We start from the raw sequence: 15,497 nt of genomic DNA on the forward strand, positions 1-15,497 counted from the left end.
CCCAGCACGGCGTCCCTGTGACTGCAAGATGGAGCCTGTGACTTGCGCCATTGCTTCATCTTTGCCCAGTTTAACTTGAAGAGACCAGTATCTTGTACTGCTCTGTCACTGCCTTGGAGTGCCCCGGCTGGTGCTCCTCTGCCTTTGTCATTTTCTCACCTGGGAACAGCCAACAGTGCCCGACTTGTTAAAACTCTTTTTCTGTTTCCCTTGAAGGAGCAGAAACGCACAACGTTCTGCAGCCCTTCGCTACAAAGGGGGCGAGGACCAACGCGGTCCTTTTCACTCCGATACAGCCCTTTCGCTGTCTGAAAAGCCTTCCAAAAGCGTCCCCGGGCAGGCGGTCCGCACCGAACACTGACACTCGGTACCCTCGTACAGAAAACCCCGCTGCTCGCTTCTCCTTCGAAGCCACCTTCGCGGCTCCCCCAGTCACACCAATCCACAGCTATTTCCGAAACACGCTGCGGAGCTGCCGCTTCTCCGCGCGGGCTCCGAAGCTGCCGCCGCCCCCTCAGCCGGGGTCCCGGCCCCTCCGGGCGGGGGCCGCTCACGACCGGGCCTCACCCGCTCGGGTGGGCGCCGCGCCTCCCCGAGCGTGTCTTACCCCCCGGGAAAAGCTCCCCGCCTGACGAATGGCTTTGACCTACAACAATCAGGCGGGCGGAGCGGACGGGCCGGGCGGAGCCGCGCCAGCCCCCAAACGCCGCCGCGCCCCGCCCTTGGCAACGTCATCCGCCGCGAGCGGCGGGCGGAACAGCCTATCGCAGCACTGGAGCGGTCCCCTCCACTGTTTATCAGCGCTGGGATTGGTCTTCCGGGTAGCCGGGGCAGTGGAGCTTGCCAATTGGTGGGAAGCCAAGGGCTGTTTTACCGTTGGCTTACCAGGCTGTCACTCTTTAGGACTACCGATGAGGAAGTAATCCCTACGGCACCCAGCGGTTGGCTGCCTCCTCTGAGTGGGCGGTCTTCGTGTTATTCCCTCCAATCTTGCCTTGTGATTGGCCAGAGCTCTCCCCTGTTTCTGCGACTGGATGGGCTGGTTGCCCTTCCCCCCCTCTACGTCGATTTGGGGGGAGCCCCGCCCTGCACCGGTGTCTTATTGGCTCTTTGTCCTGCTGGCTGCTGTCCATTGGCTGGCCGGGCCGTCTGTCGCGGTTGGGCGCGGGAGGCGGGCAGAGGGGTTGCTCAGCGCGGCGTTCCCGTAGCAGCCGCCCCGCCGCCGGGCCCCGCCGCCCCTCCATGAGCGCCGCCCCTGCCTAGCCTCGCCTCCTGCTCTCCCCGCCGCCACCACCGCCGCCACCAGCACCACCAGTAGCGGCGGCAGCAGCGGCGGCGCGCCCCGCGGCAGGGGAGGATGAAGGTGACCGTGGACTTCGAGGAGTGCCTGAAGGACTCGCCGCGCTTCAGGTAGAAGGGGCCAGGCCGGGGTCGTGCGAGGGGACAGGCCGCGGATGGAGCGGCAGGGTGTTGGGGGCCGCCCGGGGGGGGGCTGGAAGCGAGATTGTTGGGTGCCCGCAGGGTGACAGGCCGCGCAGCGGGGTGAGGAGGGGGCTGCTGGGGCGGGACGGGCTGCGGGGACGGGAGTCGTGGGGGCCCTGGAGGGTGAGGGCGAGCTGTGGGCAACGGGCTTGAGGAGAGCGGCAGGCTGGGGCTGGGGCTGTTGTGGGGAGGTCGTTCTGTGGGACAGGCTGTAAGGGGCAGGGTTTCGGGAGGGTCGGGTGGCAGGGTAGGGGCAGCGTGTGTGGAGGGGGTGGCTGTGAGGGGCTGTGTAGGGAGATCAGGGGGCCACGTGTGAGGAAGGGGCTGTTGTGGGGCTCTGTAGGGCGAGGGGCCTGCTGGGGTGGGGGGCTTTGAGGAGGAGTGGGACGTGGGAAGAGTAAGGACAGGGGGTACTACGGCCGGTACGTGGGACTGGCTGGGCAACGTGCGGGGCTTGGGGCTCATGTAGAGGTGGCAGAGTCTGGAGTGGTTGCTGCTGGGGTCACCCGCCTTTGAGCAGATGCCGGGGGGGAGTGGTGGTGGAGGGTGGCAGGCAGCTGGTGCAGGAAGTGCTCAGCAGCCGAAGCAATGTCTCCTCGGGCTCAAGAGCATGGACTCCCCCGTGGTCCATCTCCCGATTCTTCAGAGCTGTGTTTACACTTCAGCTCCCAGTGTCACCTGCCTGTGTCTGCTGCATGCGTCCTTGCCCAATCTGACCACTGTTGGGGTACCAGCACTAAACAAGCGCAGTATGATCTTACTTCCTGTTGTCAGACCGAGGCATGTACTCTTTAGTTTTTCACCACTTGAGTGGGCACTTGTCTGTCACTGCTTACTTCTGCTTATGTTGGGCAACTTTCCCCTTCATCTTTCCCTACACTTTTATCTGTTCTCTCTATGTATTTTGTACCGTTGCGTCTACTCAACGTAATTCTGCCTCTTGTTGGATGTGTGGCTGGTCTGTGCGTGTAGGCCCCCTTTCCGTGCCTGGTGCTAGCTGATGGAGAGGCAAACAGCTCTGTGACTTGGTGTGTCACTGCTGCACCCTTTCTGTCCTGTGCTGAGCCCCTGTTTGGAGTGCCTGTGGCTCTGTGATTGTCACAGGCTGGATGAGCTCTGTCTGTTGAGGGAAATAGACCTGCGCTTCCTCTCGTCTCTGGCTGCATGTTCACGCCTTCTTTTTGTGTCAGCTTTAGCAATCGTGTGGTTCTGGGATGTGGAGGAAGTTGAAGAAGAAGGTTTGAATGGCATAGTGCTGGCAAAAGTTGGAGTTCCTCTTCTTCCCTCCTTTGCTGCTATCTCTGCTGCTGGCTTGTCCCTGGCTGCTTCTGCCACGGGTTTTTCTGGTGACTGTGACTTGTCTTGTTGGATCCTTTGATGAGCTAGCTGCCCTGGCAGAAGAGACTGGATGGCTTTCTACTAGGTTAGTGAGTTGAGTCAGCATTGCAAGGTGTGTGAAACCTACTAAAGCTTATGGGGAGGAGGAAGAGGAAACTTTGCTGCCGGAAGCAAGGCTAGAGGAAGGCAGTGGGGAGTGAGACCTCCCCTGAGGCAGCAGGGAGCTTTTACATTGGCTTAGCTGTCCCACAAAACTTTGCCCAGAGTTGGACATGCCTGCTAGTATGTGTAATTTCTGGCACAACTATGTTTCCCGTGACTGTCCTATTTGGTCACAGTGCAGTCTTAGATTCGCTTAATTTAACCATAGAACTATACTTTTTTTTATATTACCAATTCCTTCCGAAGTATCGAATACGCTTGAGAAAGCAAGAAATTGTGACTAAAATTTGTGAGCAGAACCGTGCTGCTATCTCTTCCAGTTAAGACATGCTAGTTCATTTGAACTCACTTTGTATCAGTCTCCTTTTGCCCTCTTGATTCCTTTCCTTCAAGGAGAGAAACTGGAAAAAACCTTTGTCAGGATCTTTGACCACATTATGGTCTTTCTGGCAGTCTCTGATATTACTACCTTTGAATAAATTTCATAAACCTTATGGTGTAATTACTTGATGCCACCGAAACATCCTTCCAACCTTTAACTGATAGGAAGTGGTTAAAATTGTCAAGCAAAAAGTTTCTGTTTTTCGTTATTAGTCATTAGCATTTGCTGTTACAACTGTGGTCATTGTTAGTGTTCATATGCGTTACCTAAAGCAAAGGCTAGAAGCCTTCTAAATGGAAGTTTACTGCGGTGGTTTTATGAAGGGATGATAGAGACGCTAACGTAGAGTAAGGTCATTACAGAATTCTAGTGGTCTTGCAGGGACTAGTGTGGACACCAAGCACCTTCTTGTGCCCTGGTCCTTATCTTACAGCAAAGCAGAGCTGCAGCTTTCTCCTGACATTGCTGAGCAGGTGGGTGTAGCCTCCGTCCTTCCTATCAGTATACCTGTTGGAGCAGTTATGTTGGGAGGCATATAGTGCATAGAAATGTCATCGTTTGCTTTCTTACTGTCATGGAGAGAACTGGGAGGATGCGGGTGAATCGGAGTTCCTGAGTCACCAAATCTCTGTTTTCACAGGGAGCTAGTTAAATCTTTTAAAACATGCTACTACATACAGCTTCAGACACATGGCTTTCTTGCTTATCTGTTTCTTGTGAAGTTCATGTTGGTCTCTCTTGGCTTTGAGATGTACTTGGGAATATCATAGTTACCTGAATCAAAGAAATCAACGTTTGTTTGCTTGCTTAAAATGCATATGAAGGGAGCATGGGTTGTGGCTGTTGAGGTGCTGATACGTGATTAGATAATAATGGCTATAAAGATTCATGTCAGAAGTGTGGTGAGTTATTTCATAGTGAGGCACGCTTTTATTTCCCTCAGTAGATTAAGAAATCTTAGGATTATAAAACCCAAAAGAGTGATGGCCTATTGCATCACTAGGTTTGTAAACTTACGACATACAAGATCAGTTTGGGTTTGGAAACTTGAGGTTTAGAAACTGATTTCAGAAAGGGTAGTGGAAAAGGCTGCAAATTCAGGCACGCATTTGCACATTTGCAATCATGGGGGTTTTTAAGCCTAGTTTGAAAATAATCTTGCTGAAATCGTATGCTTTTCCTTCATGACTCCCTCTGTTAAAGTATGGACAGACCAAAGATCTAGGAAGGAAATGCGTTTGCAGTTCTTCTCCAGTGCGTGGATGCCTTCCCATCAAATGAAGAAATTGCTCAGGGAGGGGCCTTGGAGCAGTCCTTGAGTAGTAAGAACTGAGCTGTGCTGGCAAGTTCTATGTATATAATCAGGAATTCCTGGAGTGGTTTTCTGATATGCAAATAGAGTTGTGAAATAATACTTCATCTTTAAACAATGCGAATTTCAGTTTCAGAGTTTAATGGAACAGATGTTTACATTGATATTTCATTTTTGGTTTTTCTTCGTGTAACTAAAGAACGTTTTCCCTTGAGGAGTAAGGTATGCACTGTAGCATCCATGTGAATCACTGAACCTAAATTTTTAGAAAGGAGAAGCAAGTTTAAGTGATGTGGAAATACAATCTTGATAAACAACAAGTAACAGGGAAAAGCAAAATTCTGTTGCTTGTGATGTGTGCAATTGTAAGAACTCTAGAAAAACCTTCAGTCTGTTCCAGTCTTAAAAAACTGTGTCTGTAAAAAGCTTTGTATTTTTGAGGTCATTTCTTTGTCCTTATCTGTTGCTGAAGTTTACATTTTTTTTAAAGTTTAATTTTGTATTTGCTTCCTGAGTCCCCAGCTGCAGAACAGATGATGGATGAATGAGGTGGATGAAAGAATATAAATTAAACTTTTGCCAGTTACCATTCTTAATAAAAAAATAGCAGGGGTAGTTTCTGGGTAGAATTGGTGGTTATGACGTATTCCCTTCAAAGGGACTTGTCTGAGGAGCCTTCCGTTTAGACTGAACTAAAGCATTGCTTTGTGTAGGCAGGCCTGCAGTGTAAAACTGGCTTGTCAGTGAAGTTCCCTGGTGTGTGTGGTGGTGAGAGGGGACCTTACCAACACTTAGATATCTAAAGGGTGGGTGTCAAGAGGGTGGGACTGGGCTCTTTTCAGTAGTGCCCAGTGCTAGGACAAGGGGCAACGAGCACAAACTGGAGCACAGGAAGTTCTGCCTCATCATGAGGAAAAACTTTTTCACTGTGAGGGCAGCAGAGCACCGAAACAGGCTGCCCAGAGAGGTGGAGTCTCCTTCCCTGGAGATATTCAAAACCTGCCTGGGCGTGATCCAGTGCATCCTGCTGTAGGTGAACCTCCTTTAGCAGAGGGTTGGACTAGATGATCTCTAGAGGTCCCTTCCAACCCCTGCCATCCTGGGATTCTTCTCCTGTGGCTTTGATTCTGGTCTATATAAATGGGGCCAGCTGAGCTGCACCTCATGCTTGTGTAGGGGATGCAGGCTGAATAGGTCACTCATGCCACTTTATTGCTTTCTAGATTTATCAATTTTTTTCTCTCTTCTTTAATACTGTGTAACCAAAGTTTAGTCACTAAGCATCTGTTTCCCAGGTAACAGGAAGTGTTTTGTCGCTTTGAAATGTCAGTAATATAAGAAAGTGACTTATTTAACCTATTTGGAATAGGTCTTATTCAGTAGTTAGAGTAATTATTGTATGCGCCTAACCCATATACTTTGGTCTGCTTATTGCTTTCTGAGAAAAACATAGAAATTGAAACATCAACAGACTTGTCCCTCCTGTGTGGAGTTCCAGTGGGCACGGTGCTGCAGTGCCCCCTGCTCCCTAACCTGCTGACTGCTGTACCGCGAGTGGCAAGTAACCCCTCTCGTTCAGCGTGGGTTGTGGCATGGGTAATCTGTGTGGTTATGGACTGTGAAATCACTGAGGCTGCTGATGTGGGTAAACTCAGCCACATTTGAAGTGTTAAGAGGTATATGACCAGGCAGTCTGCATATAAAATCTGTTCGTTTTGCTCAGCCTTACCTAGCTGTTTTAGGAGGAATTTCCAAAGAAACGTTTGGTCTGGGCTTTCTGCCCTTGGCGTTTGAGACTGAAAAGCAAGTTTGTAACTTACTTGGCAAGGCAGGGTGGAAAGTATTGCAGAAGAACAGAAAAAGAAAGATACAGTAAGTTGAAAGAGAAAGCTGCCAAACGTTTGCTTGTAAGTTTGCGTTTACCGCTTTTTGTACTTAGGTGGTTATTAGGTTTATAATGTCCAGTATATGATTGTAGAACAGCACTTTTCATAGCTGCAGTGTAGTGACGTGGAGGACGGTCTTAGCGGGATGCTGGTGAGTTACACGTGTACATCTCTGTCCATACTGCTAGCAGCCTGATGGAGTTAGTGAAACAGAATGCTTTTAGATTTCTAATTCTTTGCTTTTGTGGAGATTACAGAGAATGTGCTGTTCTATTTGGACTCTAGTCAATGATTTTTTTTTTTTTTTTAATCTGTAACTACATCTTTCAAATGTACATTGAGAAAATACTTGACCTAAAGGAAGGGGGATGTATTGGAAGGTGGGAAGGTGGGACCCAATATTAGAGCATTTTCTTCAAGGGTAATCATACTAGAATAGAGAAGTTCCATAGAAGATCCCTCTAAGATACATTTCAGCAAAATCTCTCACACTGAAATCTTTTAAAGCAGTTTCGGATTTAGCAGTAAGTTGTTACAGTCCTTCCTAATGGAGATTAGAGAAATGCGTCCTGAAATCAAGTTGTCTTGATTTGGTTAGTTCATCTAGATTGTTTTAATAAAAAAATTTGTGTGTCATAAATGTGAATTGCAATTCTGATTCTGTTTATTTGCTGTTTGATTATGATTTATGTTCAGTAATGGCATTCTGAAATCTTAACTATATCTCAGACTGCTAATAGGAACTTGAAATGTTAATTTCCTTGGGTGTTTTTTTTAAGTTTTTATCTGGGAGTGTTTAAAAAAAAAAAAAACCGCACACTGAGAAGGGAGCGTACAGTTGAAGTAGTAACAAAATCTGCTACTTATCATAATGTTGCCATAGCCAGCAGCAGGATCAGTTGCTGAAGAACTGGTATTAATTAAGCCTGTGCCACTGATCTTTAATGAGTACTTGCAGAATTAGAAGGACAGCTTATTTATGCATGTGTGCACGTGTGCAGTGTAACTGTAATTATGCAAGCTCATACAGTTGTTCAAGTTTTAAATATAGATTTGAAGAGGTTTGGTTCTTTAGCCTGGAGTGTCTCGTTTACGTTGGCTAAGCACATCTCATGTAATTCCATTAAGAACTAAAGTTGTGGAGATGATAGTTTTATGTTTTGGGGGTGGGGGTTAATATCAATGTTAAAATCTCTGGAAAGCAGGGCTAGTGAATTGAATATTCATTAGGAATGAATATAAATTTCTATAAAATAGAAATCTGTTTGTCTTGGCCTTGGTGAGCTTTGGGTAGCTTTGTTTTTTCCTGTATGCATCTGTGAAATCATTTGCCACCGAATAGCAAATGTGCTCATTTAGCTGTGTTAACAGTGTCCTGTGGTCTTTTTTTCAGGCTTAGCTTCTTGACAGCCTTGTACTCAGAACTGTATTCTTTAGAGTCGGCGCTTTTTCTGTTCTTACTTTGTGCAGTGAACAATACGACTTAAACTTAATTGCTAAATTTTTACTGTAGTAAACCATTCTAAAAAGTCCCCAAAGCAAAATCCACCCAGATAACCTGCTTTGGGAGAAAAAGGAAAGGAAGATATCTAATTTTCATTGACTAAAAAAACCATTCTTACTGAAATTACAGTTTACAGAGCCAAGAAGCCTTTACCTGGGCCTTGATGCAGGATTTTCTGGCTAAATCAATTGGTTTAGCATCTCAAGGAGACACAGATACGGAAGTATCATGAGGGAGCACAAAAAAAACCAAAAACCAAAAAAAAAAAAACCAAAACAAAAAACAAAACAAAACCCACAAACAACAAAAACCCCAACCACTAAAAACCCTCATGCAGTTACTTAATGTTATGTCTTACAGCACCTTGTGTTTACTTGTGCAGGAAATAGAAGAACAAATTCTGACTAATTCAGTTACTTTTTTGCCTCTCACTTGTACATACAAAATTCAGATTAAAATATGTATAGAAGTTTAAATGGTGTGAATGTATTTGTGATCTTTTTGAGCAGGTACCATGCTGTTTGTTTGAGATGTAGATATCCCTGTGACTTTAGGTAGTAATTTAAGCGGTTTGCTTTTTGATAGTGGCAGAATTGTAACAAAAACTGTAGCGAAAGTACAATGGAAGACCGTTACAAGGAAACACAGATTAGCATGTGGGCTGCAACATTATATTAATTATTTTAATGTATGCAGGAGTTTTCCATGGTTCTCTCTGGGACAATATAAATCCTGGTTTTGTTGCCGCTCTTTTGTATAACTAAAAGATCAGATAAAGAACATGAGAAATACTAGATATTACCATTATGATCATAAACGAAACAATTTTAAGCAGTCTAGTAAAGCAGACTAAAACATTGTTTTGCCTTCCTGATGATCTCTTCAAGAGGAGTCCTTGCATATGGGGCAGAATAATCGCTTTATGGTTAATGTTTACTTTCTGAATATTAAAAATATCTGGACCTCAGATGTAGGGTAAATAAGTTGTTTTGTTTTGATGCACTGTAAATAAATTATGCCTGTGTAGAGGAGAAATCTAATTTATGGGCTGGTGTTCTGTACACATATTCAAACTGACAAGACATAAGGATAGACTAAGAAAATAATTTGCTGCAAAATAGGCCCTTCAAGTGTTTTATGAATGAGAGGAGGTTTTGAACAGAGAAAGTGCCTGTGAAGTGATTGGCAAACTTACTCGTGTGGCATGAATCTTTCTGTGAGTCAGGCTTTCTGTTTGATATTCTAAGGTTTCTGTTTGAGTTCTAAGACTCTACAATATGCAGTCACGATGCTCTTGAATAATTTTTAGAGTTCATATGTCAATAGTAATGGGGATTTAAATAGTTGTGGTTCTGCCTGAGAGAGAGTCTAACAGCAGTCAGTGCACATGCACGAACTACCTTTTTTCTTTTCAACAATTTTTGGTATGTCTTTGGTGACAGTCATTCAGGGACGACCTTTGTTGGCAATTTGATATGAATAAATATAAAGCAGAGCTAGTAATCAGTTTGCACAATCTGATTTTAAACTTTCTGAACTTTTAAAATGTATTTATGTATTTTAAGATGAATATAATACAAAGAGAAATTGGAGAAGCCATATGTAGTGAAATGTATTCTCTCTGACAAAACTTAAAAAACAAGTTCTGTGCAGGACAATTCCGGATTTCCATCTTTCTGGGTGCCAGATGTTGATTTAAGTAGGAGCACATGTGTATCAGACACACTCAACACTTCTGTGCTTTTTAAATATCCTAGTCTCCAATTATTAGTAGATCTGTAACTCTGTTACTGTATATCATGTAACAGATTTTTGGGCACTGATGTTTGATGAATGACATTTTGTGGATTGAAGTGTGAATCAAATTCACTCCTTTGGTACAAAGGAAAGGCGTGTGATGTTCAGAGTCTGACTTCAGGCTGTGAATGTTATCCCTTCCTCCTGACAAAACAGAGGTGTGGAATTTGAGCTGGGAAGTGGGTTTGGTTTTCTACTCCATGGTCTTTACCCAGGGTGGCACTGAGCCTCTTCTGTCCCTCGCTGCTGCAGCAGTCTGAGCTGGGTTCAGGGATCCCTTAACCGCTTCGCATGGTGGCGGTGGCTGGTGTGAGTCAGTGCCGGGAGACCCGTCCCGTGCTCTGATGGCTTCCTAGGCTCCAGCTCTCCAGTGCTTCCCTTGCTGCTATGGCTGCTCGACAGTGGGCAGTGATGGGAGACTGAATGCTGCTTATTGTTAAGATAGAAAGGTGCAGCTAGTGTGGGGTTTTTTGTGTGTTTAGAGTACTTCATGAAAGTAGTCAGGCTCTGAGTTTCATTGGAATCTTCTGGTGAACTTAGTGTAAAGAACATGGTAACGTGGTGTTACTACAATATCATTGATTTTATGTAACATGCTGTTGCTAATATGCTTCAGGTTTGAGATGACCTAAGTAAGAGCTGGGTGGGTGAAGAAGAAAAATAATGTAGGTGGAGCAGTGATCTTAACTGGGACTAGCAAGAGGCATTAAAAGGCACTGCCTAACTGGAAATGTACGTGTTATCTTGTCTTTCCTAGACTTCTAGCATTCATGTAAGTTGGAGTTCCTCTGTGTATAAAGAGTTCAGTAATTAATGAAACGGGTCCCTTCTTTCTTAGCTTCCTTAAACAGGAAAAGTAGAGTTCATCTTATCTCTCTTCTTAAGGCAGATCTTAGGCTTAGGCTCCTTCAAATCTTAATGAAGATTAGTAGTTGTATCCCAAGTGCCTCTTGATTTGTTTTAGCCATATGTGTCTGGATAAGGTGAACTGCACCCTGGAAATAGCATGTTTCTACTCTATCGTTTCCAAAGGTGATTTAGATTACTAACTTGGGCGTCTTTGTGTAGATACCAATCAGTATTTGATCAGATAAGGCACACTACAAGAATAGAACAGATGTATTAGCTTTGCTGGTCAGAGTTGTTATTGAGGATAAAAACTGTTTAAGATGACTGAGGAATCTTTAGTGTTTCACTTTTGGCTGAATGCATGTGTTGCTAAATTGGGGTATGTTTAAAAAGTATGCGCACATGTGTACACCCTGTCTACGGGATTCTTCTCCAGAAGAATCTCCAGTTTGTGGAGAATAATATTTTTTTTTAAAGTACTCATTTAACTACCTGGAGTGCTGCTTTTATCAAGTGTCTGGTTTTAAAGAATATATCTGCCTGTTTATTCTATCCTGCTTGATTTATCCCAAAATGAATGATGAGAAATGAAAAGATGAAATGTTAAATAGTAGTGCCTACTATTACAAAATATCCACTATAATGTAAGTAATGATCTTGCAAGATGTTGCTTGAAAATATTTGCAGTTGATTTGAGATGAAAAACCTTTAGTATGTAATTAATAAAGGATATGTAAGCTTCTGTTTGGTTGAGAAATAGCTTACCTGCAATTAGTGTCGACAGATGAATAAAAGCCCAAGGTCTTTAAATCTCTTGATGACTAAAAGTAGTGGGAGAAGAGATACTAAATGTACCCAAAGAATATTTAAACCTTTTGCAGGGCTGTGGGTGTACCATATGCATTTTGTAGTTTTTATGTTATAATATTCCAAATGATTATTTTTTTTAATAGATTACTCATCATTCGAGAGGGATGAAGAGGAAAGGAGACTGGGTTTTCCGACTGTGGAAACAGTAAATTTGAGGAAAACATCAATACACTGGGTTTTTCTATTCTCCTACTCCTAATGCTTATGCACTGTGTTATCTTGAAATTGGATTCATTTGACTGGCTACTTCACTGCAAAGGCATAAAGGGCAAATAAGGACTGTTTCTTTGCAGTAGGAGGGAACCACAAAACTATTAGTCTACGTGTAAAATACACGTGGTAACTGAGTGTGAGGTACATGTATGTGTATATACCTAAACTCTGAACTCAGATTTTTTGCTTAGCTGTTGTCTATTGCAACAAAACTGCAACCTCCCCTCTGACTGTCAAATAGAGCATTCTGATTTTGTGAAAATGTGTTACCAAAATCTTCAGCTTCTGAAATGGACAAAAAGGGTAAATACTTGCTGAGGCCTCAGTCTTCATAGCAAACCTGAAACTTCCCTCTGATTTCAGTAGAGAAGATGCCCCTGATATAACTGGAATTACAGAGAACTAATGGTCCTTAGCCTTTCTGAAACATAGTGAGCTCTTGTTATAAAGGCTTTGCTATCTCATGGTGGTTTGGACACAACAGTATGTTTCTAACTGGTAGATATAAGATAGCAACTAAGGAAATTACAAAAAGAAAGGGACAGATACTGTCTTTTCTTAAAATCGAAGCAAACACAAAACTCATTAAAATTATGATATCTGTAAAGAATACTCTTTGATTAATTACAGAGTACTCTGATCTCCAGTTGCCTTTACTTTATAGGAGGTTTTCTATACAGGTGGTTAAGTCTTGCTGTATCAGTTCTGAACATATTAATACTGAGAATCCTATACTGGGGGAATCTAGTGATATTTACTCTTTGTGTTTTTCAGGCACTGCTACCCAGTCTTTTATGTTGGCCATGTTTGAGTTACCTAAGGAGTATCTTTCCAAACTGGGGACTAATTTCTTTGTTCTTCCTCAGATTGTTATTACTTACAGCTTTTAAAAGAAAAGCTGACATGACTCCTTAGCATCTAACTAGGAACTCCAGATCTTGAAGCTAATAGTTAGGGCATAGTGTTTAGATGGAGGCATGTCCTATCTTGTATCCTTTGCAGTTGGTTGCTTGATGGTTATATTTATGGTTCCACTTCCTGACCTTATTATATATTTGAATTTTCTGATGTGAAATCCTTCTTTCATTCTGCTGCTTCTATGTTCAAGCTCCTGGGTAGTTGCTGAGAATTAATTTTAGAATTTCAGCAACAAGAAGTTTCTGCACAGCACCATCAGTTTCTTGAGCTTGTTTCTGCTGCCTTTTTTTGTTGCAACTTCTTAATACTATAGTCCTGCTTCCTTATCTGATAATAAGTCCTCCTAAAAAGCTTTTGACTTATTCTTGAGATGTAGTCAAAGTTGTGCAGGACAGATATTGTGATGGGTTGCATCCTTATCTGAGTTTACATTTAGCAGTGCAATCAACTTCTTGTCTGGGAAGCTTTCCTGGTCACTATTGTGTCCCCATCTTGTTAACAGCTGTCCCATAATGAACCAAACATTCAAGTTGAAAGAAGGAGAAAATCCTGCTTATCACAATCTGTGGAAGAAAAGGGTTGCGAATTTCCTACTTGGACTTACTATCAGGCTGTCCTAGGGTACAAAAGCTTAGAGGAAAAATATTAGGCAAAACTATTGGGAAAAGAACAATGTTGGGCGTTTCTAGCAGTTTACTGCAAAAGAGCAATGAGAGAACGCTCAAGAATTTTACGGCCACCAAGTAGCAGAGACGTCCTTACGGACTGTGTATGATACATTAAATGGTGCTGCAAGTTTAGTGGTAATGGGTTTGACTTTCAGCCCTGTATGTGAAGCGCAATAGAACTTCGTCCTTTTTGAAGACTGATTTGTTTATAATGTTCATTATCTCTTGAGCCATGTATAGTCTTGCAGTAAAGAATAAATCAAGCAAAGCATGCATCTGAAAGGGATTTGTCCTGTTTCTCTGTTGTATCAAAGACCGTGTGAATTACTGAGCTGAACTAAACTTTGTAGGTGAAGATGACCTTAAAAACTGATACCTACAAGCAGACTTTTGCTTTAATGATGAAGTTAATTCAGTAAATTGCCTTGTCTCATTTCATTATTTTATAAGAGGAGAAGTCTGACTTGGGAGAAATAGGAGAATGCCTTTTCTAATATTGAGGACTTGATTATTCTTTCTTTTCTCTGGGGAAATTTGAAATGTGGATAGTGTTTGCTGTGGACCTGAAAAAACTTTGCTGCTTCATCAACGTGATAATCTTCAGTTCAGGAAATGCATTTCCGTGCTTCAATCCACCAAGCTCCTAGAAAATTTATAGGATTTCGGGGTGAGGATGAAGAGAACGTCTCATTTCTGAATCAAAGTCCTACTGTTCATGTTGTGAAGCTTTTTCAAGCTATTGACAAAATGTTTTGTGGCAATGACTGAATAATTAATTATGTAAGGAGTACTAGAATGACTGAGGAAGTTTATCTCAGCATGTCGGGGAGGATTCATCATCTGTTCGTCAGCGTGGAGGGGCTCTCTGCCAACAGGGAAAAATCTCTACGGTGCCAAACCAGGACTTCAATAGGCTCTGTGATGGGCTGCAACAGTGTGCGTTCTTCAGAACATATTAATGGTTATGACATATCTTGTAAGTTATAAAACTTCTCTTGTATGTATCTGTGCTATTATCCAAGGTTATTAGGCATTATTGTTCAGTGTATGACTTATTTATCTCTCAATATGTCATGTTTCTTTTTTAATCTGTGGTTGTCTGATGCCATTATACATGTACTAAATGTAATCCTTGTTGGCATGTTGGTTAGGATGCCTCTAGATGCCTTTTTATATCTACCTATAGATGAAGGAAGTCAGATGAAGTACACGGTGACTGGAGGGAGCAGTTGAGATGCTGAAGGCTAGGTCTGGCATTCAGAAGGACCACAGCAACGTAGAGGAAAGCACTGGTAGAAAGCTTCTGAAGTTTAACCAAGACAAATGTGAAGACTTCCTCTGAAAAGGAACAACCCCATGCAGCTGTGCTGGCATACAGAGACCTTGTGTCCTGGTGAAACAGCAGATGGACTGTCGGTCAGCTGTGTGCCTGTGCAGCAGTGAAAGCTGGCAGCGTATAAGGCTGCATTAGCAAGAGCATAACTGGCAAGTTGAGGGAAGAAATTTAGCTGTCATGAGGTTAAGTCTGGAGAATTATGACCAATTCGGGGCCCTACCAGTAAAAGAAAGATATTACTGAAGTGAAGGATGTGCAGCTAAAGGCCGCTGGAATGGACTATGTGGAATTCAAGGAGAAGATAAAGGCTGTGGCCTTCTTCAGGCTAAGAGGGCTTGTGGAGGATCTAATTGCTGTCTTCAGTTACCCAGTAGATTAGAGTTCAGGTGATAGGTATAGGTGTGGGGTTGTGTTTTAGGTGCACAGTGGAAAGAGATAATGATTGACAGATGCAGCAATGCACTGAGGTTTAAGCATGGGAACAGGTTGCCTGGAAAGGTTGTGTTACTTCCATCCTCCATTCTCTCTCAAAGTGGAGAGGATCAGGAGTATTGGTTATAAACTAGTTACAACTTGTTTTGGGTGGAACAGCATCATCAAATTATTCCCCTTTTAGTGTTTTTGCCATAGCTGTGGTATGCTACAGCATCTTGTAGGTGAAATGGGTGTCAATCCTTGGGTTTTTTAGCAGAGAGGGCAGACTGGGTACAGAGGCTTGAAACGTGTCTCCAGTAGAACTGACTGTTTACTTGTTTGTCTTTTCTGTGATGTTCAGAACAG

The 15,497-nt window shown here is 43.4% G+C and overlaps 1 protein-coding gene across 1 annotated transcript in view; it reads left to right on the forward strand.

The window, feature by feature from the left end:
• The first annotated feature begins 1,357 nt into the window (after nucleotides 1–1,357).
• The window catches only part of ACAP2 (ArfGAP with coiled-coil, ankyrin repeat and PH domains 2), a 63,603-nt gene continuing 49,463 nt past the window's right edge, over nucleotides 1,358–15,497 (forward strand). Inside the window, exon 1 of the mRNA XM_086468592.1 lies at nucleotides 1,358–1,410. Coding sequence (XP_086324718.1) covers nucleotides 1,358–1,410 — 53 coding nt within the window. The remainder of the gene's footprint in view (nucleotides 1,411–15,497) is intronic.

This window comes from Leptosomus discolor, chromosome 7 (genome assembly GCF_034619465.1).
Source record: "Leptosomus discolor isolate bLepDis1 chromosome 7, bLepDis1.hap2, whole genome shotgun sequence".
Taxonomy (NCBI): domain Eukaryota; kingdom Metazoa; phylum Chordata; class Aves; order Leptosomiformes; family Leptosomidae; genus Leptosomus; species Leptosomus discolor.